General features: G+C 49.7%; 1 protein-coding gene across 1 annotated transcript in view; it reads left to right on the forward strand.

Moving 5' to 3' along the window:
* SSH1 (slingshot protein phosphatase 1) overlaps positions 1-7,071 on the forward strand; it is a 59,545-nt gene extending 52,474 nt beyond the window's left edge. Inside the window, exon 15 of the mRNA XM_045076733.1 lies at positions 935-7,071. Within this exon, the coding sequence (XP_044932668.1) occupies positions 935-2,188 (1,254 nt within the window). The 3' untranslated portion in view covers positions 2,189-7,071. The remainder of the gene's footprint in view (positions 1-934) is intronic.
* The last annotated feature ends 20,804 nt before the right edge of the window (positions 7,072-27,875 follow it).

Consider the following 27,875-nt stretch of genomic DNA (forward strand, 5'->3'; position numbering starts at 1 on the left):
CCCACCTCCCCAACCACACGCTCTCCATGTGCCCCCCTGCACTCTCTAGGAATCCTGCCTGGGTTTCTTTATGATTCCTCCAGTGTGGGACCACCCCAGGACATCTTACCTTGGGGGACTTAAGTCTGTGAGACGGGATGGGACTAGGCCCTGACAGTCAGGGCCGTGGGCAGGGGGCAGGGAGAAGCATGGGCCAGCAGCCCTTTGCCAAGAGGCCTTTGTTTTAGGCCAGCTTGGGAATCTCACAGCTAAACCGCTGTTCGCCTCAGCCCGTAGGACCCTGTTGTCTGTCCATGGGCGTGTGAGGGAGGTGTGAGCAGTTGTCCTGCCTTTGAAGGGCCCGAGGTGGAGACGCACATCACATTCGCCTAGAGGGAGATGACTTTCCTCAGAAAACAGTGCCGACATGTTCCCCATTGGTAATAAAACACACCTCAGCCTGGTGCCCTCATCCAGGACTGTGCTTGGGTCTGTACTGGTTTTTGCCTTCGACAACCTCACTCTGAAGACCACAGCCAATGGCTGGATGGTGGTTCTTTGGAGTCACACTGTGTTCATGCTAAAAGGGAAGAGCCCTGTTTCCAGACTACATATTCCCCAAGCACAGATTCTTTCTAAAAGGGAAAGGAAGGGAGGAGAGGCGTGCAATGGTGAAGGTGGGTTTGAGAGGGCTCTGCTCCTGACCATGCTGTGCTGGTTGTGTGGCCAGAGATTTGCCCAGGATCGTAGTCCTGTAGCCTCTGGAAAGTTGGGTTCAGCCCTGTAACCACCACTGTATACGCCCAGGTGGGTTCCAAGAGGCCTGTGTTGCTGCGTTAACTGAACGAGGAGCACTGCCTCTGCAGTGCCTGCCCGGCCCCACTCCAGCCCCTCCTCGTATTTTGTGGCCTCCGGCTCGCTGTTGTATACTCATAATGTTCTTATCCCCTTTCAGCACGATGCTATATTTGGGATCCTTAACAAGGTGAAGCCTTCCTACAAGTCCTGTGCAGACTGCGTGTACCCTATAGCCAGCGGGGCTCCCGAGGCCTTCAGGGAGCGGGGTGAGAACCCCGGAGCTCCTGCCATCTGTACCCAGCCAACCTTCCTGCCGCACCTCACATCCTCCCCTGTGGCCCACACATCCAGCAGGTCCCGAGCTTTAGAGAAACTGGCCTCTGGCCCCAGCGAAAGTCCCCCATTCCTACCACCAGCAGGCTCAAGGAGGTCAGACATCGGTGGCTCCGGGGCCGCAGCTGCCCCAGAAATACCAGCTAGCCTTCTGGAACCTTCCAGAGAAACCCAAAAAGTCCTGCCAAAGTCCCCCCTTTTGAAGAATTCTCACTGTGACAAGAATCCTCCAAGCATGGACGCCGCGAAGGATGACTCACCACCCAAGAAAGACCTGAAACCTGCCAAGGACCTGCGGCTTCTGTTCAGTAAAGAATCCGAGAAGCCGACAAACAACAGCTACCTGATGCAGCACCAGGAATCCATCATTCAGCTGCAAAAGGCGGGCTTGGTCCGAAAGCACACCAAAGAACTGGAGAGGCTGAAGGGCACGCCCGCAGACCCTGTGTCTCCCTGCAGGGATGGCCCCGCCAGCAGGTTAGAAGCCAGCATCCCTGAGGAGAACCCTGATCTGGCTCCTGTCCCTCCGCTGGGGCCCCCAGCTCTGCCCAGCCTCTCGGGGAGTGATGAGAAGTCAGAGGCCATCCCCACTCCGTTCGAAGTCGCCCCACCCAAGAGCCCCAGTCCCTTCCTCTGCCGCCTGGATCACACCAGTCACTTCTCAAAAGACTTCCTGAAGACTATCTGCTACACCCCCACGTCGTCCTCCATGAGCTCCAACCTGACGCGGAGCTCCAGCAGCGACAGCATCCACAGCGTCCGAGGCAAGCCGGGCCTGGTGAAGCAGCGGACGCAGGAGATCGAGACCCGGCTCCGGCTGGCGGGCCTCACCGTCTCATCCCCACTGAAACGCTCACACTCTCTGGCCAAGCTCGGAAGTCTCAACTTCTCAACAGAAGACCTGTCCAGTGAGCCAGACGCGTCCACCCTCACCGACTCCCGGGACGCCCAGTGGAGCGAGTCTTCCTTCTTGCGTGAGCCCCAGGCAGCCCCAAGGAACCCAGCTGCGACCTCTCGGCCATCAGGGAAACCTGCTTCAGAACACTTGAGAAGCCCCTCGTGGACAAGCAAAAGCTGACCGGCCTCTTGCTGTATTTACTCGGACGTGCGTTTCCACCGGTCCCTCCCTGTGTCTTACTGTGGGTTTCAGCTGTGATGTCTCCTAAACAAGTGACATTCTAACTCTTCCCGCTCTCGCTGCAGAGAGGAGGAGAGGAAAAAGAAGAACCCAGCACAAGGAGAAGGGGGGGTGCCAGTCAGGTGGCCTGGGAGAGCCAGAAGCCATCGGCCAGTAGATCTAGAACTCTGCTCCCCAAGCCCTGTGTTTTCAGGAAGAATCCTGTTTTTAAAAAGAGCATACACAGACATGCACACACTCCCCGAACACTGCGTGTGCACCATGAAGGCTCCACGACCACAGCGCACATTCCTAGCTCATTCAGGCCCTCACAGGGAAGCCCTTGGATGGCAGTATGAAGTCCTACCTCTGTTCTTGCTGTGCTTTTTATTTTTTAAAATATAGTCGTGACCAAGGCTCTTTCCAGGGAATAATGCTGTGTCAGAAAAGGTTATTACAAAAAAGATTTTTTTTTTAATTCTTATTTTTTCGCTGGGGACCCCCAAAAAAGTCCTAAGTTGACTACGCACAACACCGCTAAGTAAAGTCAGAACGGCTGTCGAATGCTGTTGTTGGACCGACCCTGTGGTGCGTGGAGATGATCGGTGCAGCTGAGTTCCTTGTCCTGGTGTGTGGTCCCAGCAGAGTGGCGTGCGTCCGGCCAGTACTGGGGTGAGGAGGGGATGTGTATATGTGACGTCCTCAGTCATTGCTAATGGTGACGTGTAAGTTGCCCCCAGTCTGGGGAGAAGGACCCACAGAGCATCACTGCGTCTCCTCTGCTGCTCAACCCGATGTGGTTGCCTTGAGGCTTTGAGAGAGCTCGAGTGTGTGTGGCGGGGGTGGTGGGTCTGAAACGGGGATTGTCCTGCCAGGAGCACTTGGGCCCATGAGGTTACAGGAACAGGTTCAGGGAGGAAAGGGGGCTCTTAAGCAGTCACGAGCCGCTCTGCTGGCCCCTCTCTCGGAATAGCCCTGCCACAGCTTCTCGGAGAAATGAGACCATTGAAAAGCTTCATAGATGTTTACAGTCACCACTTCTTTTGATGACGTACTGCTCCGTCTCTCTCGCCCTTCCTGGCAGTGAGGACAGAGTGGAAGAGGGCTCTGTACTCCTGGCCGGGGGTCTGGGGGGCCCCTTTCAGAATCAGGTGAGCTGCACCCATCACATAGCCACGGGATCCGGGCATGGATGGAGGGAGTCCGCTGGTGTTGGTCAGTAAGACAGGCTGTTGAAAGTATTTTGGAGAGAGAGAGGGAGAAAAATAAAAGATGCTTGGTAGTAAGACAGAAAGGTTTCATCCAGGGAGTCCGCAAACTCTGGTAACAGACCCTTGAGCTAAGAAGCTTTTATATTTTTAAGGACTTGTTAAAAACAACAATCTAATATGCAGCAGGGACCGTGTAGCCTGCACAGGCTGAGATACTCCCGATCCAGCCCTTTAGAGAAAAGGTTCGCTGACTCTTGGTTCCACAACACAGGGCTGCCCAGGGCCCTCCAGAAAGAAACTGCCAAATTCAAAGGCCTGCCCTGCCCCTTGGACACCTCAGGCCCAGGCCTTGTCTTCTCCTGACCCAGACCTTGCCTGCCCAACCCCCATGTGCTGTCCCGCAGGGTAGGGGTTGGCCCGGAGGTGCAGGCCGATAGTTGCCCAAAGTATGGTGTGCACTCAGCCGTCCGCTGGATTTATTCAGTCAAACTAGAAGCCTTTGGCACTGACCACTCTCCGAAAGTGGCTGAAGGAGCTGCCATCTCGGATCTTACAGTGGTCAGATCTGGGTTAGGGTTCGGGCACCACAGGCAGGGTTTTCAGGAACGAGGGCAGACGGGGCGGGGGCGGGGGTGGTAGTGGTCCACCTTTCAGCTAGTGGGTGGAGTTTGTGCAGAAACACCCTCTCCAGGAACTTTTCCTCCCCAATGTTGTTGATTTTTGTTTTGTTTTTTAAATCATAATGTTATTTGATAGGAATTTGTTTTCCCACCCCTGTCATTCAAAATCACCTTAAAGGGTGATTATCTACTACTTCTTAGAATCCCTGTTGGGTTCCCCTCCCCCTCCCTGCCCCCGGCCAAAAGAAAGAAAGATCATTCTCAAAAAACATACCGAGTTCAGTATATGTTTTGCCAAATGAAACTTCGCATTGTGGTTCCATTTTTGTGTCAAACGATCCTTTAGATTTGATGCTTGACAGGCTTCCGTTGCTCTTCTAACCTCATGTGTCTGGTGTGTGGGAACAATATATTTTTGCAAACTTTAATTTTGAAAGCGTAGAAGGAGAATTACAAATTTGGCTTTTGGCGACCCTGTTGTTTGCACAAGCACGGCTTGTATGTCAGGTCTACACAGACCAGGGCCCAGGGCCCCATCATCAAAGCTAAATGGGGGTGTTCTTGATTGGATGGCTAGCACTCTGGCCCGGAGGAAAGGATACGGACTTTTCTCCAAGACCCACATCACCAAGAGCGCTCTTCCAGGCTCAGGGGCACCCTGGCAAACAGACTCACGCTGACCTTTGAAAAGAAAGCCTGTGCTGTAAGCTACGCCGCATCTGGACCAGCGTTCCGTCTGCCTGGGATCTTGCTGATGGCGAACATGCTGAACGTGGGAGGTCCACGCGGGAGGCAGGGAGTTTCTGCTTTGAAAGTCATTGATCCTGATGACCACCATCTTCAGGGAATGTCCTTGTTAAAATAGAGAACGGGAGTTTTCGAGATCCGCTGGATGATCTCCCTGAGTCTTGAACTGCCTCTCTTGTGCCACCTCACCTCTCTCTCTCTCACTATAACTCATGCGACATGCTGCAAGTTAGACTCAACTTCCCTAGATCTTCAACTTGCTTCAGTCCAGGTGGGGTGGGGGCTGCTGCTTGTCAAGCTTTGTTACGTATGAGGGGGAACCTGGATCTGGGGAGAGGAGGAACCACACTGCCCTCTGATCATGATTCGATAATGCCCATTCCGGTTTCTTTGCCTTGGAGCTACTTTTGGGGGTCAGAGCAATGCTGAAGAACTTCAGCACAAGGCTTCTTGCTCTTGGCATTCCCTGTTTCTTTGATCTCTTTGAGGGTACCCATGCTGACCTCTAGGTGCCGAACTGCACGCTCCTGGGCAGTGACACCCATTTGTCATGTGTGAGATCACTCACTAGCTGCTCATGGTGGCCGCACCGTCCAGCCTTCCCTTCTGTGTCCCCCCACCCCTCTAGCCAAAAACCATTCTATCTCATTCGAAAGCCTTTTCTCTCCTACATAAGCCCAGAGGATGATACAGGGTGGAGCCAAAGTCGCAATAGAATTAGCATCTTGAGGCTGGCCCTGTCCTTGGGCGCTCTTGTCTCCACACGGGCCAGAACCCAAAAGATTCAGGACTCCCCCTCCTCCCCTGGGGCCATTTCTCCCCAGTGAGAAGAAGTGATGCATCATTTAGGCAAGGTCACACAAACAACCTTACCCAGGGTGTCTGAAGAAAGACGTGCTCTCTGTTGACCAGAAACGCTTTGTTCTGGAATACTTTCCACCCAGCCCTCCTCTGGCTGGCCACCTAGCAGAGCTTCCCCAGACCCATTGAGGGCAACCACGTGACCTCTGGCAGGAGAGCTAGGCAGGCCAAGGAATTTGTGATGCTGGGCACAGTGAGGGTGCACCTGCCCCGCTCCCATCCTGCAGGCTCTTGCCAACGCTGCATGCCAAACAAAGGAGTTGGTTGACACCCCCTCCCCGTGCTCACTACTTGGTCTTTTCATTGTGTGCCCTGCAGCTGAAAACCTATGTGTATGAACTCACTCTGCATACATACATGCATATATATATGCAACTTGAAGCAGACCATCTCACGGGCCACTTCTCTCCCATCGACACACACACTGTGTCCCCCGAGTACAAAGTGGATCACCTTGAACGATACAGAGTGGGAGTGGGGCCATGTGCAGCAATACTCTCCATAGACCTGGACATTGACTACCCCCCCCCCCCCGCCAACACACACACCCTTTTGTCTAGCCCCGGGCCCCGGCTTCGGTCCATCTCTGCCACAGGAGTCTTTACAACCAGCCCCTTTGCTGTCCTTTGTGTTGGCCTTGCCACACAAGAAGGTGGCTGCTTCCTCCCTCCTTTTTCCGACACTGTAATTATTGTTTTACAATTGAGTGCCTTAATAATAGTTTACAAATACTGTGTATTTATGGGAAACTGGTAAGCTCGCACCTTCTGTGATTGAGCCTTTGCCTTGGCGATGGTGGTTGGCGTGAGGGCTGGAGCTTGCCCTACCCCATGCTTGTGCTCATCTGCTGTGCAGTCCTATGCGGGGGCGGGGGGGTCCTCCCCACCCCACCACTGTCTCAGGAGCATTGGTGGTTCCTGCAGGTGAGGCTGGCGCTTGCTCACTGTGTGTCCCACAATAGCAAGGAAAGCACAGAATTTGGTTCGCTAGCCAGCCAGGGGGTGGCACCGTCCCCCTTCCCCCCCATTGCACAATTGTGCTCTTTAAATAGAAAAGTGTTACCACCTAGGCTTCCCTGTGTTTCCTCCTCTGCTGGTGTCCTGAGCTCTCTGCCACCAAATGTGGGGAAAGACACCAGCCCCGGCGAAATGAGGAGCTAAGATAAGTTCTCTGGTTTTCAGAAGCTGCCAGTGGGTTCCAGCGTGTTGCGTTAAGATATTGATGATTTTTTTTATTCTATTTTTCTTCATTTTTTTATATTATATATTTAAAAGGCAGTATCTTTTGTACTGTGAATTTGCAGTAGAAGATGCATAATGCACTTTTTTTTTTACTTTTGTTGGTGTGTACTGTAATAGTCTGTGTGCTTCTTGTGATGAAAATAAACTTGTTCTTTATAAACGTCTGACGGCATGTGAACTCGTGCAAAAGGAAGCTGCTGCTTCAGTCGTTGCCAAGACAGTCAACATACCCGCGCCATCCAGACAGCCAGTCTTTACTGAGCACCTGCCTTGTGCTCAGTGGTATAAAAACCCAGACACATTAGACAGAAGAAAGAACCAAGGAAGCCAATGTTAGTGCCTCCAGGAATGGTCTTGTTTTTCCTCCCGATTTGATGAGTAAGGAAGCAGGCCTGCTTGTGGGTGGTCATTTGGATACCCAAAAAAACCTGTCCCTGCCAGGGTGGGACTTGGGCTCTGGGTGGGCACCTCTTCCACGAAAGCAGAAAGCTAGAGTGTGTTCAACACCACCGCCTGAGCTAGTCCAGCCACACACTGTGGGAGAGGAGACTGTGGAGGCTAATGATTGCTGGTGGCCAAAGCAGGAATCCCAGGGTACCTCAGTTGCTGCCCACAACAAAGGCTTCTCTTGTGCCCAGGCCACAGTGCACTGCAGGTCAGGACCTTTTGATGGCACTTCTTCTTTGGTGACTCATGAAGCTGAACTACTCGCATTTTTCTTTTTCTGTTTATTTTTTAATTTTTATTATTTTATTATTATTATTAAGGCCACTCTCATTTTTAAACCCTGCTATCTTGGTGTTCTTTGCTCTGGCTGTGCAGTCAGGGGAAAGAGCATGGGGCCTCATGTTCACTCTTCACTGCCTTTAGATGTGATACACCTGTGTTTATGCTGTAATGGGCGAGACCTAGTCACGTGGTCCCCACACCCCAGCTGCCAGGACCACTGGGAGATGTGACGTACACACATGCTTGGGGGGCACTACTGTTGACCACAAGTACCTTGGCATGACCACTCAATTCCAGTGCCTGTGGATCCAAGAAACCTTTCGTTGCATTCACCTCAGCTTACTGTGTCTGTCACCTGGACTCACAGGAGACTGATGGATAAACCAGAATGCAAACAGATTACTTGAGAGCAAGACTTGAAGCTGTCAAGCAAGTCCCAAGTACTCTCACTTGCACACTGAGTCCTCGAGACAAAATCAACATTTGAAGCCAAATTATGGTTAGGAATTGTTTATGGAGTATGAAATCAAAGCAAAAGATTAAGGAAGGGGGTGATTCCTGTGGTTAGTGCCAGCACGCTGCAGGGCAGTCCTTTCTGCAAGACGTTTGTGAAACCAAACCCCTGAGGGTCATGGTTCAGGACAGTCTTCATCATTGGCAAGGCTGGGGATGCCTCCTAAATTCTCTCCAGGCTTCAAACATAAATCAAAGCCTGGGGAGCGAGGCCCAGCGCTCCGTGTGCTCCTGATGGATTCCCTGGGAATTCTAACGGCCAAGCACAAAAACCATCAAAATAAGAGTGTGATGCAATGGGGCAGGCTTCCACTTTGCTAGCTATGCTCACATTCCACACATGCTTCCTCGAGACAACACCCACATCCCCCTAATGGAACCCGGGCGTTCCCAAAACTCATCAGATATTCCACTTACCCAGGGTCCTAGGAGAACATTCCTCTCATTGGCTGATTTTACCCTGGTTTCGTTCTCAGAGTAATGAGCCTGAGGTTGAGTGTAATCCCAGGTAGTTTTGTAGAGGAGGACTCCTTGCTTGCTTGTGTTGATGCCTGGAGAAGCCCCTTTTGGCGAGGCACTTGCAGGAGGCTCCAGAAGGCAGGGCTTGGAGAATGACTGGTGTTTCAGAAGGATTCAAATCAGGGGTCCTGAGGCTCTTTCTAAAGATGTGTGCCAACAGCATCCCGAGTGAGCCCTGCCCAGAAAACACCAGCCACACATCCTGTACCCTAGCCCAAGGGAGAAGATTCTACCAGCCCTTCTGTGTCCCTGTCACTTTCCATCAGGAATCCCCGAGTCCCCCAGACAGCCCTGTTGGTGTGATCTGCAGCTCATGCTGAAGAAACAGGCCTGCAGAGGGCAAGTGGTTTGCGCACGGTTACATCTGGGAAGTGGTGAAGCCAGTGGGTATGGCTTCCTCCCCACATGAAAACTTTCCCAGGGCTTTTCCCACCCCAGAAGTAGAAAAAGCAGCCCAAAGATGCATCTTGGTCTCCCTATAGGTATTAGCAAGAAAACACAGGAGTCAGGAATGAAGCCTCCAGCCCCTGGAAAAACCTGACCCACATCATGCTCCAAAGGCTATCTGGACAACACAAAGTGTGTGTCTCTCTCCCAAATCCTGTCCACCATTGTTTGCCTTCAAAGGGAAACCACTTGTGCATCCTGGAGTATAGTTGTAAAGGGTCCCCTTTCAGCTCAAAAGTCCTCTTGTCATCAACTGATACAGCAAATAAAATGTTGGTGTTTACTGGAGCAGCCTCCCAGCATAGGAAAGGAGGCCTAAGGCCCTGGTGCTAAGACACAGATTCTCCTGCAGGTGTTATGTTGGAGGTGGTGAGCTCTCTCTAGTTTGGAAGTCGGATATGAAAATAGATTAAGAACAATGCTACCTACCTCGTGGAGCCAAGAATTTGAGAATTAGCTAATGTACGCAACCGCCTTCAGCCAGGCCCACCATCTGTGCTGTATCATGCTGGCCGTTCTTGTTGGTACTGGCAGCAGGGAGGGAGGAGGGGGAGGCAGGAAGGAAGTCACCTAAGCTGAGCATCTACTACTTTCAAGTGCTACACATATATTACCGAGTTGGTCCTCATAATGGGTTTGACCCCCTTTCACAAACAAAGAGGTGGAAGCTCGGAGAGGTTAGGGAATGTGGGTCAGAGCCACATAGCCAGAAAGGGACAAAAATCCAGGGTGCCTGACTCCAAAATCATATACTTTCTATCCTGCCATCCTCACCCCAATGAAAATAGCCCATACTGCACTTAGGGCAATGTTGAGCATGTAGTAAGTGCTCAATAAATTTTTGATGATTATGAATGAGTGAACAAATGAAGGAAATATGGTCCGAAAGTGAGTCCTAGTTCCATTCACCAAGGCCTGGAAAGTTTGAGGACACCCATGATTGCCTAAACCAACTCCCTCTCTGAGAGAGGCAAAAAGCCTGTCACCTTCTGGACCCCAACAAGAGCTTGGCACATTGGACCAAACCTTGGGTCAGCACCGGGCATCAGCTATGAATCTGAGAATCCCGAGTTTTTCAGAGTCCAGAAGGATCTGAAAGGTCACCCAAGCCAGATCCCTTTATAACACCCATCCATTCCGGCATTCTCCACCCCCACCCCCATTCGTGGCTCCCCTGCCATGTGCCAGGTGTTGGAGACAAAGAGGAGGCCATCTGTCACCCTTGGGGGTCCTGACAGCAAGCCCTTCTGTAAGGGACAGGAAGAAAACACACCACCTGCTAAAAGAAATGGAGTCAGGTAGGATTCCAGGTTTGTGTCTTCCCCTCCTCTTACCTATTTTCCAGCATCTCTGCAACAGGGTTCTATAATGAAAAAGGAAAGTGTAAAGATTTAATGGAAAGGATTCTTTTGTAACTGAGCTGAAATTTGCCCTGTAAGTTCCCGGGCTCATGGCTCTGGGGGACTCAACACAGCATTTTCCAGAAGGTCTTTGCTCTCCTCTGATGAGTTAGCATGGCCCCAGAACAGACAGAGTGCTCCCAGCCTGCAGTGGCTCCCTGTCCTGCTCCGTGAGCCCCTCTGGGCTGCTCAGGCCTACCCTCTGAGCATCTGGGGGCTGGTGATGCAGCACCCAGGGTTGGTTTCACAGGGCAAAGACTTTGCGCGGAACTCTGCACTTACCAGGGTACTGCGATTGGTCTAATGCTCTGCTTGCCACTCTTTTGAAATCCCTAATAATTCTTTTTTCTTTTTTAATATTTTATTTATTTATTTGAGGAGAGGGGAGAGGGAGAAGCAGGCTTCGAGCGGAGTAGGGATGTGGGGGTTGATCCCAGGACCCCAGATCATGACGTAAGCCAAAGGCAGACGCTTAACCAACTGAGCCACCCAAGCACCCCTAAATTTCAGTGTTATTTGTTGCATAAAGTACTTAGAACAGGTCCTGGCACAAAGTAATCCTTCTGTGAGTAGTTGCTGGAACAGTGGGGAAGACAGTGGTTTAGACCCACCCACAGATCAGACCCTGTTAATGGACCACGCCCCCCCACCCCCACACACTGCCTTAGCATCTCTCTGAAGGGCCAAGGGAAGCAAACCCAAGCTGCCTGGAGAAGGGGGAGGAGGACTCCAACGCGTTGTGCATACACATCGCCCCCAGCCCCTGCCCCTGAAGCCTCAGAGGACAGAGGGCCAGGGCTCTGCCTCTCTCTGGATATAAACATCGCCCGTCCCGCGACATGGACCCCAGTGGTTCTTTGCAATAAGCCTTTGGGGAAGGGAACGGCGTGGGCGGCCTGGGAGCGTGGGCTTGTTCCTGCTTCGATCCAGAGGCACATCCTGTTCTGGTGTTGCCATGGCACAGCCAAACATCTGCCACAACAGACGGCTGGGGCCGGCAGCTGGCAGCGCGGCTGCACGGGGCACGGGAGGCCGGGGTGGAGCACACGCAGGACAGGGCAAGACTGGCGCTGGCCACTGACTTAGGAAACCTCCTGGAAACCGCCCACCTCCCGGGCGCATGCACGTGCACGCGCACACGGTGTCTGGAAGACTTCCGGGAACGGCGCGTTTCCCATCCGGAGCAGTTCCTGACTCCCGCTGTGCTTCCTGGAGGTCTCAGGAGAAGATCCCAAGCGCACAGCCCTAACAGGACTGTCCCCAGCCCCCCAAATCTGAATTCTTATCCTGGTCTAGCTCACAGCGGGGCTCCCAGAACTGCCCAAGTGGCCCCATCTGGCTCCCAAAATGGAATTTGCTTTCCTGGTTGTTATTTTCTGTGATTAGAAAGTAAAACACAGTCATTGTATCAAAATCACATGATGTCTACAGGGACAGTAGTGGCCCTCCTGGTGTACGAGTCTGCCGCTGGCTGTGCCACACACCTCTCATGAGTAATAGGCACCCATAAAGGGCTTAGAATGGCACCAGGCCTAGGAATGTGCTATACACACATTTGTCAAATAAAATGATTGTTAATATCTGATTCCATACATCAGGCTGGCAACACAGGTATGAATACATTTCCTACAGCAAGAAACAGAGGCTAAGATGAGTGACATCACCTGCCTAAGGTCACTAAGCAATGTCTGACCTGGATTTGAATCTAGGTGACACCAACACTAGAGCTTTAAGCCCAGAAACTTCCAACACCGACAACCCCTTCTGTTGCTTCTCTTCATCCTAGAATACCTCGCCAGGTCCCCTCCTCTCTTCAGACTACACACCTCCAGTTCTGACCTCATTCCTGCTGGAAGCCTCAAGGGGTCCAGCTGAGGTAACAGTTCTGGCCCTAGACTCATGGAGGCCACACCCTGTCTGGGGCCTTTGCGCTCTCCTCACCCCTTTGCCTGTGTTCCTGCCTTCCAAGGCTTTCAGCCCTCTCTGCTTGTTGCCTCCCAGGGCCTAGACTTCAATAACGTCACAGTTCTTCCCTCCTCCCACTTTCTCTGCCGGGCATTGAAAGCTTGGTAAAGTTAGTTGTAACAGGCGACATTGCCGGCTTTGTTCAGATGAAGACTCAGAAGTTGAATGGCTTACCTAGGTCACCCAGCCAGAAAAGGAACAGAATTCCAGACCTACCTCTTCCAGAAAACCATCCTAATAGCATGGCCCCAAGTCCGGAAGAGAGGGCTGTTTAGTCTGAGCACCGCATGGGCATGTATAAGACTGTGAGTCCCTTAGGTTGAGCACTGGGTTGGGTTTATTGTGGCCCACCTGTGCCGGACATAATAGGCACTCAATAAATACTTGTTCAATGAATGGTTACATAAGTAAAATGATGAATGATGGAGCATTGATCATGATCATGATGTCTCTTTTCCCCTCTGGAGTTATGAGAGGTTGGGGGGAGTTAGGCAGACCCAGTTGAATCTTTCCTCTGCCACTTCCTGGCTGTGTGACCTTGGCTCAGTTACCTAACCCCTCTGAGCCTCCATTTCCCTCTCTGTAAAATAGGGTTACAGTCTGTGGGGAGGGGTAGAGATGACTTACAATGACTGTACAGAGTAGGTGTTCAGCAAACAGCACCACAGAGAGGTGATTCAGGCCCTGAGTCAGGCTGCAAGGGTTCCCAGTGTGAGATCCAACACCGACTATCTGTGTGGCCCCAGTGGCCTTAGTCATTTTCCTTCTCTGGATCTCATTTTCCAGATCTGTCACTTGGGGATCATAACAGCACGGATCACTCAAGGTGGTGAGGATTAAAGGGGAGTCCACTTGGTAAGTCCCCGAAAACATGGGCTTCTGTGATTTGGGGTGACTTCTCCCACTCTTCTACCCAACCCAAGGCCCTTGCTCCATGCCAGGCACACAATAGGGGCTCAGATTGCTGGAGGAACTGAAAATCATTTCTGTGGCCCTTTGGCTGTGGACCCAGAGAACCAAAGCAGCTCCCAGAACACCCTCCCCACCTGGGCAGGCTCTGGGGTGTTTTTCCATCAGACCTGGTGACTTGGTGGAGAGGGAACCTTGGCCTTGTCACTACCTTTGTGCTGAGTTCAGTGGAGCTGGGATGGCAGCGGCTCCTTCGGGAGAGCCCCTCCCCACAGATGCTAGAAGTGAGGTGGGGAAGGCTGGAGTGGGAATAGAAGCCCCTCCAGAGTTGGCCTTGCACCCCAAGGGGAGCAAGTTACTTGTACAGGCGAGAGGCCTCAAGCTAGCACCACTGCTCCCTGCTGTGTGCCTGTGGACTTGTCCCTCCACCTCTCTGAGCCTCACTTCCTGGACAATGGGCTGTCGATGACATGGGTGGCCCCTAGAATTATTGAGAAGTCAGTGAAGAGTGAAACATACAGTAAGTGCTCCATAAATGTACAGGCACTGCTGTCTCAGCTTTTCCTATAGAACTCCTGACTTCCACAGATGGGGAAACTGAGGCCCAGAGAGGGCCAGTGACTTGTCCAAGGTCACAGAGTCTGTATCTTGCTGGTTCCAGCTGTGGCTTTAACCATTCTCCCTGCTCAGTCCCAAAACAGCCAGCAGGGTTGGGTTTCTGGGTCGACCAGGCAGGGGTCTCCCTAGAGCAGAGGGGTTGGGTGGGAGGGGGTGGTGGAGAGCAATAGGAACAGTCACCTTTACCCAGGGCCTTGTTCTCTCATGAAATCCTACAAACTCTATAAAAGTGCTATTGTCATCCCCATTTTACAAATGAGGAAACAGAGGCTCAGAGAGGTGACTGTCCCTTGCCTGAGCATACAGTGGAGTAGGAGGCTCTTGACCCCAGCCCCAGATCTGTTTGTTGAACGAAGCAAGTGACAGCCACCAGTCCAAGGACACACAGTGAGTTACGTGGTTTCAGGAGTTAGTTGGCCTCCCACACCCAGGAAAGGGAAGTGAGAGGAACACACAAGGTCAGGCGCCTCTGGACTTAGTGTGTTATTAGCAGCTCCCCAAGGGCAGGTGGGAAGGGGCCCTATCACCCATTCCCCTTCCTCCCCCTGAGGGTCCAGTAGCCTCTCAGGGGTGCCCAAAGGGTGTCGGGATGGCTTCTGCAGCCCCAGGGGGCGGGGGAAGCCAGATGGGTAGACTAGGGGCAGCCCTGTCTTCTACCTGCCCCCCCCCCAGGATGCTCCCCTGCCAGCCGGCTCCACCTCCTCACAGACCGCTACACACCGACCCCAGGCACCACACCCCTTCTCCCTGCCTGGCCCTAGTATATAGTCTGGAGGAGAGTGGGCATGGCACACACCTCCTGAGCCCTCCAGCCTCCAGGGCAAGCGTCCTAGCTGCAGGCCGTACGAGCCTACCTGCCTCCAGGGGCACCATCTGTGGTAGGGTGGGGGGCATGGCCAAAGGCCAAGGCAAAGAGCAGGTGCACTTAATACAGGCAGGTTCAACAGGCAGGGTCTGAGACCTGCTCGATAGTCTACACCAGATCCACCAACTGGTCTCAGCATCTCAGTGGCACAGGCATGTCTTATGTATGCATCCGCACTTGAGAGAAGAGAAGCCTGAGGTCAGCATCTCCGAATTTCACAGAGGCTCCATCTAGGCCAGAAGGGCTTGCTCTGGCAGCCAGTCTTGTGAATTTGCAATAGTATGATCCTGACGAGTATTTATTTATTTATTTATTTATTTATTTATTTATTTATTATTTTTAATTTACTTGACAGAGATCACGAGTAGGCAGAGAGGCAGGCAGAGAGAGGGGAAGGAAAGCAGGCTCCCTGCTGAGCAGAGAGCCTGATGTGGGGCTCGATTCCACAACCCTGGGATCATGACCTGAGCCGAAAGCAGAGGCTTTAACCCACTGAGCCACCCAGGTGCCCCGTGACGACCATTTATTATGCTCTTATTGCATACCCTACACTTTGCTAAGCATTTAAATATGATCTCCTTAAACCTCACGGCAGCCATGAGACAGACTAACGCCATTACTCTCCTTTTACTTTTTGTTTTTTTGTTTTGGTTTGGTTTTAAGATTTATTTACTAATGGGCGCCAGGGTGGCTCAGTGGATTAAGCCACTGCCTTCGGCTCAGGTCATGATCTCAGGGTCCTGGGATCGAGTCCCGCATCGGGCTCTCTGCTCGGCAGGGAACCTGCTTCTCTCTCTCTCTCTGCCTGCCTCTCTGTCTACCTGCGATCTCTCTCTGTCAAATAAATAAATAAAATCTTTTAAAAAAAAAGATTTATTTACTAATTTGTGAGAGAGAGATAGAGAGAGCACGGGTGAGGGTGAGCAGCAGAGGGAAAAGGGAGAAGACTCCCCAGGGTCCTGGGATCAGGACTGAGCCGAAGGCAGATGCTTCACCCACTGAGCACTCAGACGTCCGTAATCTCTCCATTTTTTTTTTAAAGTTTTATTTATTTATTTGACAGAGAAAGACACAGTGAGAGAGGGAACACAAGCAGGGGAAATGGGAGAAGGAGAAGCAGGCTTCCTGCGGCAGAGAGCCCAATGCCAGCCCAATCCCAGGACCCTGGGATCATGACCTGAGCCAAAGGCAGATGCCCAACGACTGAGCCACCCAGGCACCCCTAGTCTCTCCTTTTAAAGGTGAGGAACTGGAGGCACAGAGAGGCAGAGTGACTTGCCCAAGGCCACACAACATCTCTTTGGCAGAGAAGGAAATCAAAACGGGGTCTGCTCATTTCCCAAAGCCTGTGCTCATTGCCAAACTGCTCGAACGGTGCTAAAATGACAGCAGAAAGTCTTGTTCTTTTTCTTAGTCACCTCTGGCTCCCCGACCAAGGAGGAGGAAGAGCTGGCATTCAGTTCTCTCACCCCATCAGCCTCTTCTCCTGGAGGGATGTCACTGTTCCAGGCCCTGGGAAAGTTCTCAGTTTACAGCTGCAAGAAGGCAGCCCTAAGCTGGGGACAAGGAAACTGTATTTGCATTCTTTTTATTTTATTTTATTTATTTATTTGACAGACAGAGATCACAAGTAGGCAGAGAGGCAGGCAGAGACAGGAGAGAGGACGAAGCAGGCTCCCTGATGAGCAGAGAGCCCGATGCGGGGCTCGATCCCAGGACCCTAGGATCATGACCTGAGCTGAAGGCAGAGGCTTTAACCCACCGAGCCACCCAGGTGCCCCTGTATTTTCATCCTTTAAAAGTTGTTTGAGTCCTGGGAGCTTCAGGGAAGTAGGGACAGAGGGGGCCATAGATTTCTTCCAGAAATGGTCTCCTTTTCTTTGCACTCCCTGGGTAATTAGTGTTGAGGGTCAAGAAAAATGACCGGTCTTTTCTAACTGAACTGGTTAGAGGGGAGGGGAGGGAAGGGGGACAAACATCTGTTCCTAATTCATGGGACAAGGTAGTATCTCTGTGGCCCTTGCTTGCCCTGGGTGCTCCAGAAGCCTCTCGGTGTCCTGATCGGAGTAGGGGACAGAGAAGCAATCGCTTGCCCCTCGCTGGGCCGTCGGCTACTTGGAACCAAACCCTAGAGGTAGCTGCTCAGCCTCTAGTTGGAAGACCACTGGGTTAAAGGGCTATTTCAGAAACCAAAACGCTCAACTTCTGTTTTCTGGGAGTGTCAAGGAGCAGGCCGGCAGGATGAATTTATTTATTTATTTATTTATTTATTTATTTTTTTTTTTTTTTTAAAGATTTTATTTATTTATTTGACAGAGAGAGATCACAAGTAGACAGAGAGGCAGGCAGAGAGAGAGAGAGGGAAGCAGGCTCCCCGCTGAGCAGAGAGCCCGATGCGGGACTCGATCCCCGGACCCTGAGATCATGACCTGAGCTGAAGGCAGCGGCTTAACCCACTGAGCCACCCAGGCGCCCCCGGCAGGATGAATTTATAAATGAAGAGCCAGCTTCCTTCCCTCAGTGGTCCTACATGCGGGCGTCCTGAGCCTCAATTTGCTACCTAGTCTGCTCCATCACATGCCCACCTGCAGGAATAGCCAGAGCAGAGCGCAAAGCAGGGTGGTGTCTTGACGATGTCTTCCTGGTTCTTTCTCTGGGCATAAACATGCAGATATTCATTATTCCATTGTGTGGTTTCTCATATAGGAGGACACATAGAGGGCCCCTGGGGGGCTCAGTCAGGGAAGTGTCCACCTTTGGCTTGGGTCATGACCCCAGGGTCCTGGGATTGTGTCCCATATCAGGCTCCCTGATCAGCGGGAAGTCTGCTTCTGCCTCTCCTGCCGCTCCCCTGCTCATGTGCGCGCTCGCTCTCTCTCAAATAAATACATAAAATCCTTTAAAAAGAAGAAGAAAAACGACGTGTGCATGGGTTGTTTCCAATTTCCTACTATTGTAAACAATGCTGCAGGGAACACCTTTCTGCCTAACGCCTCTGTGGCACCTGCCATCCTTCCCTTAGACCTGATTCTCAGAAATGGTAGCCTCCCTCCAACGGGGCCCCACACTGCCTCATAGTCCCATCTTCAGGAAGTTGCCTGCCCTGTGGAATCGGGGCTGGCCTGCACAGCATGTGACTCTCAAAGCTAAATCGTAAACAGCATCGCAGTCTCTGCCTTGGGCTCTTGAATCTCACCATCTGGGGAAGTCAGCTGCTGTGCCATGAGGATACTCCAGCAGCCTGAGGAGGTGCACATGTGATGGGAAACTGAGGCACCTCGCATCAGCAGCCACACCAGCTAACCAGCCATGTGGGTGAAGCAACTTGGAAGAGGTGTGGGATCTCAGTGAAGCCTTCCGCAGAGTGCTGTCCTGGTTTCAGCAGACTGTAATCTTTTTTTTTCTTTTAAGATTTATTTATTTGAGAGAGAGAGAGCAGGGGCAGAGGAAGAGAATCTCAAGCAGACTCCCCATTGAGCACAGAACCCAACACAGGACTCAATCTCACGACCCTGAGATCATGACTTGAGCCAAAACCCAGAGTCGGGTGCTTAACCGCCTGAGCCACCCAGGCGCCTCCGCCTCCAACCTTCTAAGAAGCCCTGACCCAGAACCACATAGCTATGCGGCCCCCAAATTCTCAACCTGCAAGAGCTGATAAATGATTTTGTTTTAAGCCAGGACACTATTGGGTGATGGATTTTGCAGCCAGAGGTAACTAAGGGGCAAAGAATTGAAGACCAGAGCACTTTTAAGAATCATGACAAAGAATGCCATTTCTCCTTTCCTCTTCATTCTGCTGGACTGTCAGCTCTGGCTCTGACGTGGAACTGGTCTGATGATCTAGAGTGACCTCCCCATATGAGTTCCCATCAGCTCTGGGAACATGGAGTATATTTGGGAAGCCCTAAACGTGACCAACAGTCATCTCCACGCTGTTCCCTCATGAAGACTGATCTTTGATTAGTGGCTGTGGGCATTTCTAGGGAGAGATGGTCACAGCCCGTTAATGTGCCAGTGAATGCATCAAATAGCCCAAGCCGGCAGCAGAGAAAACCCAGCCTATTATCAGTTACTTGCCCCTTTCTTTCTTTGGATTCTCAGAAACCTTTTAAGGAGGGTCAGCAAAACCATCTGGCTCATGAAAGAATATTTAATCAGAGGCCATGCAGCCAGAATGAGGATTATGGTGAGGAAGTTGGCTTCCATTCCTCAGGCTCACGTGCTCTAAAGCTTTCCCCCGTGACGCACAGATCCAGGGAACCTGCTTAGGTACTTGGAGAAACGTTGAGGGTTCCATTCATTTAATCACTAGTATGTTTGGTTAATATTTATTTAGCATCGCAGACACTCAACAACACTATGTTGAGAACATTCAAAGGCGTGAAAGTCATGGTCTTTGTGCCTGACGTTGTTCACAAAGGCAGCAAATGAAGTAAAAAGTCCATAGATGGTGGTGTTCATACCATGTTCCAGTCCCAGCTATAACCACCTACAAGCTGTGTGACCCTGGACAGGTTTCTATACCTCTCTGAGCCTCTGTTTTCTCTTCTAAAAAGGAGAAGATAATAATAGTATCTGTTCACATGATTTGAGGATTAAAGGAGATAGGCATGTGAAAGGATCATTATGGGCCCTAGAGCTTGGCATGGGTTTAACCACTGTGGAGAGTGTAATTGTTAATAGTAAAAGGTCCCACAGCACCACGGATAAGCCCACATTACAAATAAGTCAGACCCTGGGGCACCTGGGTGGCCCAGCCAGTTAAGCGTCCAGTTTTTTATTTCTGCTCAGGTCGTGATCTCAGGGTCCTGAGATGGAGCCCTGCATTGGGCACCCTGCTCAGCGGGGAATGTCCTTGAGATTCTTTCCCTCTTCCTCTGACCCTCTGCCCCTCTGCTTGCATTCTCTCTCTCTCTCAAATAAATAAATAAACCTAAAAAAAAAAAACCCAAAACCCAAATTTAAATCCCAAATGTGTGCCATGGATCAAATGCCTTCACCCCTCTGAGTTTTGGTTTTTGTTTTCTTTTTTAAGATTTTATCTATTTATTTGAGAGGCAGAGAGTGAGCAAGTGAGGGAGAGAGCACAAGCTGAAGTAGGGGCAGAGGGAGAGGGAGAACCAGGCTCCCCACTGAGCAGGAAGCCGGAAGCGGGGCTTGATCCCAGGATCCTGGGACCATGACCTGAGACAAAGGAAGTCGCCTAACTGACTGAGCCACCCAGGTGCCCCTCAGCCTTGGTTTCTTGATCCATGCAAAAGGTCTAATCGATGCTCCTCACAGGGCTGTTGTGCAGATTAAGGAAAGCAACGCGTGCGTCTAGGTGTTCAACACACAGGAGGCCCACAATACATGGCAGCTATTTCTATTAGCAGGGAAGATGGTCAGAAAAGAAAATCGTTGCAATATAGTATGACAAATGCTATAGAAAAGGCCTTTCGGTGGGTTTTGAGGCATGGGTGTGGATTTCTGAGGAAGCAACTAGGAGTCCATTTGTGTACTAGCACCTTAAAGAACAAGTCCTCCTTTGAATTTGGGGCAGGAACTCTGGCTTCAGGGGTAGGACCCTGTGTGGCGAGCCTGTGCTCCTGGAAGCCCGGAGCAATTGGGTTGTTATTTAGAGTCTGTCAGATCAGGGCACCTGGGTGGCTCAATTGGTCAGGCATCTGCCTTTGGGTAGGGTCATGATCTCGAGGACCCAGGATGGATCCCCATGTTGGGCTCCCTGCTCAGGGGGGAGTCTGCTTCTCCCTCTGCCCCAACCCCCCAGCCTGGCTCATTCTTTCTCTCTCACTCAGAAAAAAAAAAAAAAGGCTGTCAGACCAGGGGAGCCTAGGTGGTACAGTCAGTTAAGCATGTGATTCTTGGTTTCTACTCAGGTCACAATCTCAGGTGAGATCGAGTCCCACTCAGCACCTGCTGAGGTTTTGTTGTTGTTGTTGTTGTTTTTATTTTATTTGTTGGGGTACCTGGGTGGTTCAGTGGGTTAAGCATCTGCCTTCAGCTTGGGTCATGATCTTGGGGTCCTGAGATCAAGCCCCGGGTCAGGCTCTCGGCTCAGTGGGGAGCCTGATTCTCCCACCCCCTCTGTCTGCCACTCTGCCTATTTGTGCTCTCCCTTTCTCTGTCAAATGAATAAAAATTTAGAAAAAGATTTTATTTATTTATTGGGGGGGGGGGGAGAGAGAGCTAGAGAGAGAGAGAGAGAACACGTGAGTGAGCATATGAGTGAGCCCATGAGTGAGCATGGGCAGGGGGAGAGGCCGAGGGAGAAGCAGACTCCCCACCGAGCAGGGAGCCTGACTGGGGCTCAATCCCAGGACCCCGAGATCATGACCTGAGCTGAAGGCAGATGCTTAACCGAATGAGCCACCCAAGTGCCCCTGCTGAGATTCTTTCCCTTCCTCCGTCACTCCCTTCACTAGTGCTCTCTCAAATAAATAATTTTTAAAAAGAAAAAAAAAAGAGTCTGTCAGACCAAGGTCCAAAATTCAGCTCCACCCCTGACTTAGCCAAGTGAAATTAATCAGTGCAGTTAAATCCATTTGCTTCTCAGTGTCTTCATCTGTAAAATGCTGCTAGTGATGGCGGTGGTATGTGCTGAGCGCCGGCCGTGTCAGACCTTGTTTTAAGTACTTTGCATTCACGAATGCACTGAGTCTTCATGACAACTCTGCGAAGAAGGTGCTATTATCATCTCCCCATTTTACAGATGGGCAAGTTGTGGCACAGGGAAGTTAAGTCACTTACCAGTAAGCGGCTAAGACTGATTTTAAACCCAGGTCCTCAGGGTCCTCAGCCAGTGCTCTGAACATTTTAACTCTGCAGCTTTCCATCCGCATGACATGGTCTGGGAGAGGATAAAATCAGATGATACGCACATAAACTGCTAAACGCAGAGTCTACAATATATTTGTGGTGTTCCCTGGGAAGGGAGCTCCTGGCATTTTCCACCATTCTTTGCAAGCCTATCTTTTCCAAGGAAGGTATTTTTCCATCCCTACATATTTTAGAAAGGTCGTACACACCCCCTGCCCTTGCTGGCCGTCAGATATACAGAGCAGGACGCAGAGAGGATGGGTGAACATTTGAGAGCTCCCCAACTCAGTGAATCGTGAGTTCTCAAAGAGCCTGCATCCCCTAGCTTCCTGGGTGGGTCTTCCTGCCATGCTCCAGGCTGGACATATTTCCATGGAGCTTCTGAGCAGTCGATTATATATGTCCACCAAGCTAATGACGCCAAGGGCATGGCCAGGGTCTCCTAGCAGACCACTGAACACAGGCCTTGAATACAGCCTCATCAGCTGTCTTATTACTTATTGTTTCTGCTTTAAGGACTAGAGAAGGCAGAGGGAGCTTCACTGCATGGTGTAGGAAAAAGAGATCAAGCCTTGACATCATGGCCTTGGGCAAGCTTCTCCACACACTCCTTGTATGTAGAGTGGGAGGATAAGGGCTATGTATCAGTTAACTACTGCTGTGTAACAAACCACCCCAAAGTGTTAGCGGCTTAAAGCAACATATATTATTTAGCTTGGTGGTGGGCTTGCTCTTGTGTCTGTGGTCAGTTGGACAGTCAGTCATGGCTGGATGGTCTAGGGTGTCCTCTCTCAAATGTCTGCTGATTGGTGGCTGCTGGCTGGGGGGGACAGGATGTGTCTGGGTCATAAGACTGTTATCATCCAGCAGGCTAGCTGCTTCTTCCTGGGTTTTTTCACAGGGTGGCTGGGATCCAAGTACAGCAAGAGAGGGTAAGCTCCACACACAAATAATTTGCAAGTCATTGCATATGTCATATTTGCTCGTGTCCCATTGGCCAAAGCCAGTCCCATGGTCAAGACCTGAGTCAGAGTGGAGAGCAACTGCAGGGACAGGGATGGGGCTGGATGGAAGAGAATAATTTGTAGCCATTTTTGCAATCTTACCTCAGTGACCCTGCCAGGGATATCAGGAAGAACAAACGAAAAAGGATACAGTTCTCAGTAGTAACTAAGTTAATAGAAATCACTATTGGCTTGGAGTAGCAGCTCAAAACAGATTGAATGAATAATCCTCACTTTCCAAGGGGAGGGAACTGCTGTTCACAGAAGTTGATCATTTAACCAGAGTCACACAGCTAATTCTTTGTTTTTTGTTTTTTGTTTTTTTAAGATTTTATTTATGTATTTGACAGAGAGAGATCACAAGTAGGCAGAGAGGCAGGCAGAGAGAGAGGAAGGGAAGCAGGCCCCCTGCTGAGCAGAGAGCCCAATGTAGGACTCGATCCCAGGACCCTGAGATCATGACCTAAGGCAGCGGCTTAACCCACTGAGCCACCCAGGCGGCCCACACAGCTAATTCTTGAAAACAACTGCACTCAGAACCCAGGGCTGTCTGATTCCAAAGGTCATAGCCGTCCCCGTGGCTGTTTTCCCCAGCACGTGCAATTCAGTTCAAACATTAATAGGAGCTAAGAGAAGCCTCTATCTGGGTTACAAACCCGGTCTCTCCTGTCCGACCATGAAGGTCTGGCCTCATTATTTGAAAGAAGCCAGCTGACTCCTGCTTGCTGTCTGTAGTCCAAAACTGGAGTACAGCTGAGCCTGGCACAAAGCAGAAACCAGGGAGCATTTGCTTAAATCCAAGAGAGTGACGCTTCTTCCCATAAGAAGCGGTGTTTGCATGCAGATACCAAGGGAGAGCTCTCTGGCTCCCACGGGGCAAATAATGCCTTCCTGCGACTGACAGTTCTGGGGGCAGGAATCTCTCTGTTTCAGAGGGCTGTTCCCCCTTTTCAGCTTTCCTTTGGGAGAAATCATTTCCTCACCTCTCAGAAAGGGACTTGGCACTTCCTTGGGGAGAAAACAGACGATCCTCTCTCTTGCTCTTCGGCTTGGGAAAGACAACAGCTGTCAGGGGAGCTGTGATCAAAACCTGTAAAAGAAAAGGGAATATATTCCAAACCACCTGAAATATATTCCAACCACCTGTGCTCCCCCCTCCCACCCCCCTCGAGGGCTCCAAGCCTACTGTGATTTACCCTGGTGTGTTCAGGGATTCTCCACCCTGTAGGATAGCGTCTGTGGGAGAGCATCCCATCCTGCAGGTCCCAAGTGTAGCTCTGACGCTGGAGAGTGTGAACACGTGGGCACGTTCGACTGGTTTCTTTGCTTTTGTTTCTATCTGGAAGTTTCCATAATTAAACAACAACAACAGCAACAAAACCAAAAAAACAGCAGTAACTCAGCAATTTGGAAGCAGAGGCTGCAGAGGGGACAAGGCAGGCGCTGAAGTCAGAAACATGCAAGACAGAGCTGTATAATCTCAGTTCCTTCCCCTTCTAAAGCCTCAGTTTCCCCTTCTGTAAAACAGGCATGATTGTAGGCCCTATCTGCTAGGATTGCCGTGAGGATCTCCCGAGATTTTTCTTGCAAAACCCCAAGCCCAGTAAGACAGTAAAGCTGCCCATGTCTGTGCTAGGGTCTCTCTGCCTTGCTGTTGTTGGCATCTGGGGCCTCATACTTTCTCGTTGTGCGGTGGGATGGAGGCTGTCCTGTACTTTGCTGACACTTGGCATCATTCCTGGCCATCTCATAGTTGTGGCGGCCAAAAATGTGTCCAGATACCGTCTGATGTACCCTGGGGGCAGGGGTGGGGTGTGTAATTGCCCCAGCTGAGAACCAAGGTCTAAGCCTTTATCTTTGTTGCTAATTAACAGCAATCCCCTTACCAAGCGGAGGAACATCGGCCAAGGTAGACTCTGGCGTGTGTTGCTAATACCCCAGTAAATGACACAGGTAATTGCCCCCACAACAGGATTTACATGGGCAAGCGTGTGGGTTTTTTGGGTACCCAGAGTCATATCTGAATTTTGAAAAATCTTCAAGGAGCTTGGGGACCTTGACAGAACACCTTGAATATACAGAATTCTTTCACCCTCTTTGAGAAGGTAACATTTTAAAAATTTCAAACCATTGAATGCCCTTCACAGAGATGTGAGAAAATATGGAACAGGAAATAGAAACAGGAAACTCACTCATAACTTGAATGCTGTTGCTCAGAGAGAATTTCTATTACTGTGGGGGTGTGTCCGTCCATAGAAATGGGACATAAATGCTTTCTGACCTGCTTTTTTCATTTAACAGCACATCTGGGGCAGCCTTCCATACGGCCAAGCAACCAATCATCTTCTACAAAATTCTTTTCTAGTTCCTGCATAATCACCCATGGCTCCCCGTGGGCTGAGGGATAGTCAGGCTTCACAGGGGAAAAGGTTGAGGTCATATTTGCAGCAAACCAGTCCTTTGTTGATGTTATCTGTGCAGGTGGGGGCCAGGGACCACAGACCTCATACAGGAGGAAGGCAAAGGTTGGATTCTGGGAAGTCTTATTTGCCTCTAGTATGAGGAACAGACATTTTTGGCTGCTGTTCATTCTTTCCAGGGCCTGACCTCAGCCTGTCTTTCTGGTCATACCCCCCATTTATTGCATTCTGTCCCATTACTGCACTGGAATGTATTTACCTATCCTCTGGTTTCCATCAAGGGTTGTTTCCTGAGCAAAGAACAATGAATGTCCTGACCCATATATGCTCAATCCTCATTATTGGCGGACTCCATATTTGCAAATTCGACTACTTCTCAAAAATTTCTTTGCAGCCCCAAAAGCACACCTGGAGTGCTGTTGGAGTCATTCATGGGCACGTGCATGTGCAGAGTGGAAGAAATGTTAGTCATCCAGCATGCCTGCCACTGGCTGAGGTCCAGCAAGGCAACAATGTTCGGCCCTCTTATTTCAGCTCTCTTATGTTAGCATGTGTCCTTTCACTGTATACTTAGTATTTGTGTGCATTTTTGGCATGGGTGTGCATTTAGGGCATGATCTGCTATTTAATATGGCCCCCAAGTGAAGGGCTCAAGTGTAGTCTAGGATTCCTATGTGGCAAGGAGGCTGCAGTGTGCCTTAGGGAGAAAATGTTTGCGTTAGATAAGCTTTGTTCAGACATGAGTTACAGGGCTATTGGCTGTGAGTTCAATGTTAGTGAATCAACTATATAAATATATATTAATGAACAATGTATCTATTAAATAAGGTGCCTTCAAACAGAAACACACATAAAACAAGGTTATATATATATATAAAATATACTATTATATATTATATTATATTTTATTATATATTTTAATTAATTTAATAATACATTAATAAATCATTAATTATAAATTGTATCATATTTTTATATATTTAAAATATATAAATATATAACATAATATATAAATATATAACATAGAATATATAATAAATAATTATATATAATATAATAATATGAAAAATTATATTGTTTGATATATTTGATTTTATTAAATTTAATTAAAAATCTATTATTCAGGGGCATCTGGGTGGCTCAGTGGGTTAAAGCCTCTGCCTTTGGCTCAGGTCATGGTCCTGGGGTCCTGGGATCAAGCCCTCCATCGGGCTCTCTGCGCAGCAGGGAGCCTGCTTCCCCCTCTCTCTCTGCCTGCCTCTCTGCCTACTTGTGATCTCTGTCTGTCAAATAAATAAATAAAATCTTTTTTAAAAATCTATTATTCAATATTTAATATAATATATTAGTATATTTACTATATAAAACATAATAAATTTAAAAGGTCAATAAATTGTAATGATACATATTTTATTTTAATTATATAAGTATTATATTATATATAATATTTGTATATAATACAATTATATATAAGTTTTTTTATATATCGTGTTTTTAAAAATTTTATTTATTTATTTGTCAGAGAGAGAGAACACAAGCAGGCAGAGTGGCAGGCAGAGGCAGAGGGTGAAGCTGGCTCCCCGCTGAGAAAGGGGCCCAATGTAGGACTTGATCCCAGGCCCCTGGGATCACAACCTGAGTGGAAGGCAGCCACTTAACTGGCTAAGCCACCCAGGTGTCCCAAAACTAGGTTATATATTGATTGGTTGATGAAATGCCATGACCGTGGCCTGCAGGAACCTAGCCCTGTATGTCCCCTAGGAGCAAGGATTCAATATTCAGTAATGAAGTATTTGTGGTGACTTTATTATAGAGTATGACAATAGTAAATAATGGGAATTGAGTGTATCATTGCATCCAACCATGATTATGGCCTTAGGATAAATTTCTGAGAATGGAGTTACTGAGCTTAAGTAGAATAGCCTACTGAGAGGTCTTTTGAGTTTGTATCAGTTAGCTCTGATTATGCAACAAACCTCAGTTTCCCCTGTAAAATGGAGATAAGAAAAACCATATTAACTTTCATCTGCTTAGGATGAACAGTCCTGGAGCAAGAGCCTGGCAAGTTGGTAACACTGGGCCTGGTGAGAAGTAAGTACATGCTTAATAAGTATCAATTCCTTTAGAGTATTTATTTGTATTCAGTATCTGGGGCAGGTGCTCTCACAAACATAATTTCAGGTTAGCATCACATTTTCTTGCCCAGTGAAAAGATAATGAAACTGAGGCCCCAGGAAGTGATGTGATTCACCTAAGATCCCAGGGTCAGGAGGACCTGTAGCAAGGCCGGTCATTACACCAAGGCTTCTACCATTAGCTCAGTCCATCCTGGGGATCTTGCATGGACTCAGTCCTAGCATAGGCTGGGCCCTGTCCCAAGTGTGCAAACCATTTTCTCATGGATGCTCCCACGTCATGAGGTGGTGTCAGAGGAAGCTGAGTAGGGAGTGGGGATGTTCATCCCTGCTGGGTGGTCATGAGGCCATCCCCCCATTGGCATCGGTGGAGACCCCAGGAGGAGTCTAGATTTCTACCCCGACCTGATGAGATGATGTGCATGTCTCTCTCCACTAGGGTGGCCTCAGAGGAGTCATAATAGAGAGGCAGGAGTTTTGCCACTATCTGATATAAGTCCTCAATGTATGTAGAGAAAATCTTTAAGACAGTCGTATAACAAACAGAGCTGACATAAAGGGAAATACATTTGCTATACTTCACTTGTACTGGTAAAATGACACTGATAGATGGTGAACACAT

Source organism: Mustela putorius, unplaced genomic scaffold (genome assembly GCF_011764305.1).
Source record: "Mustela putorius furo isolate JIRA1106 unplaced genomic scaffold, ASM1176430v1.1 tig00000193_pilon_pilon_pilon, whole genome shotgun sequence".
In the NCBI taxonomy this organism is placed as follows: Eukaryota; Metazoa; Chordata; class Mammalia; order Carnivora; family Mustelidae; genus Mustela; species Mustela putorius.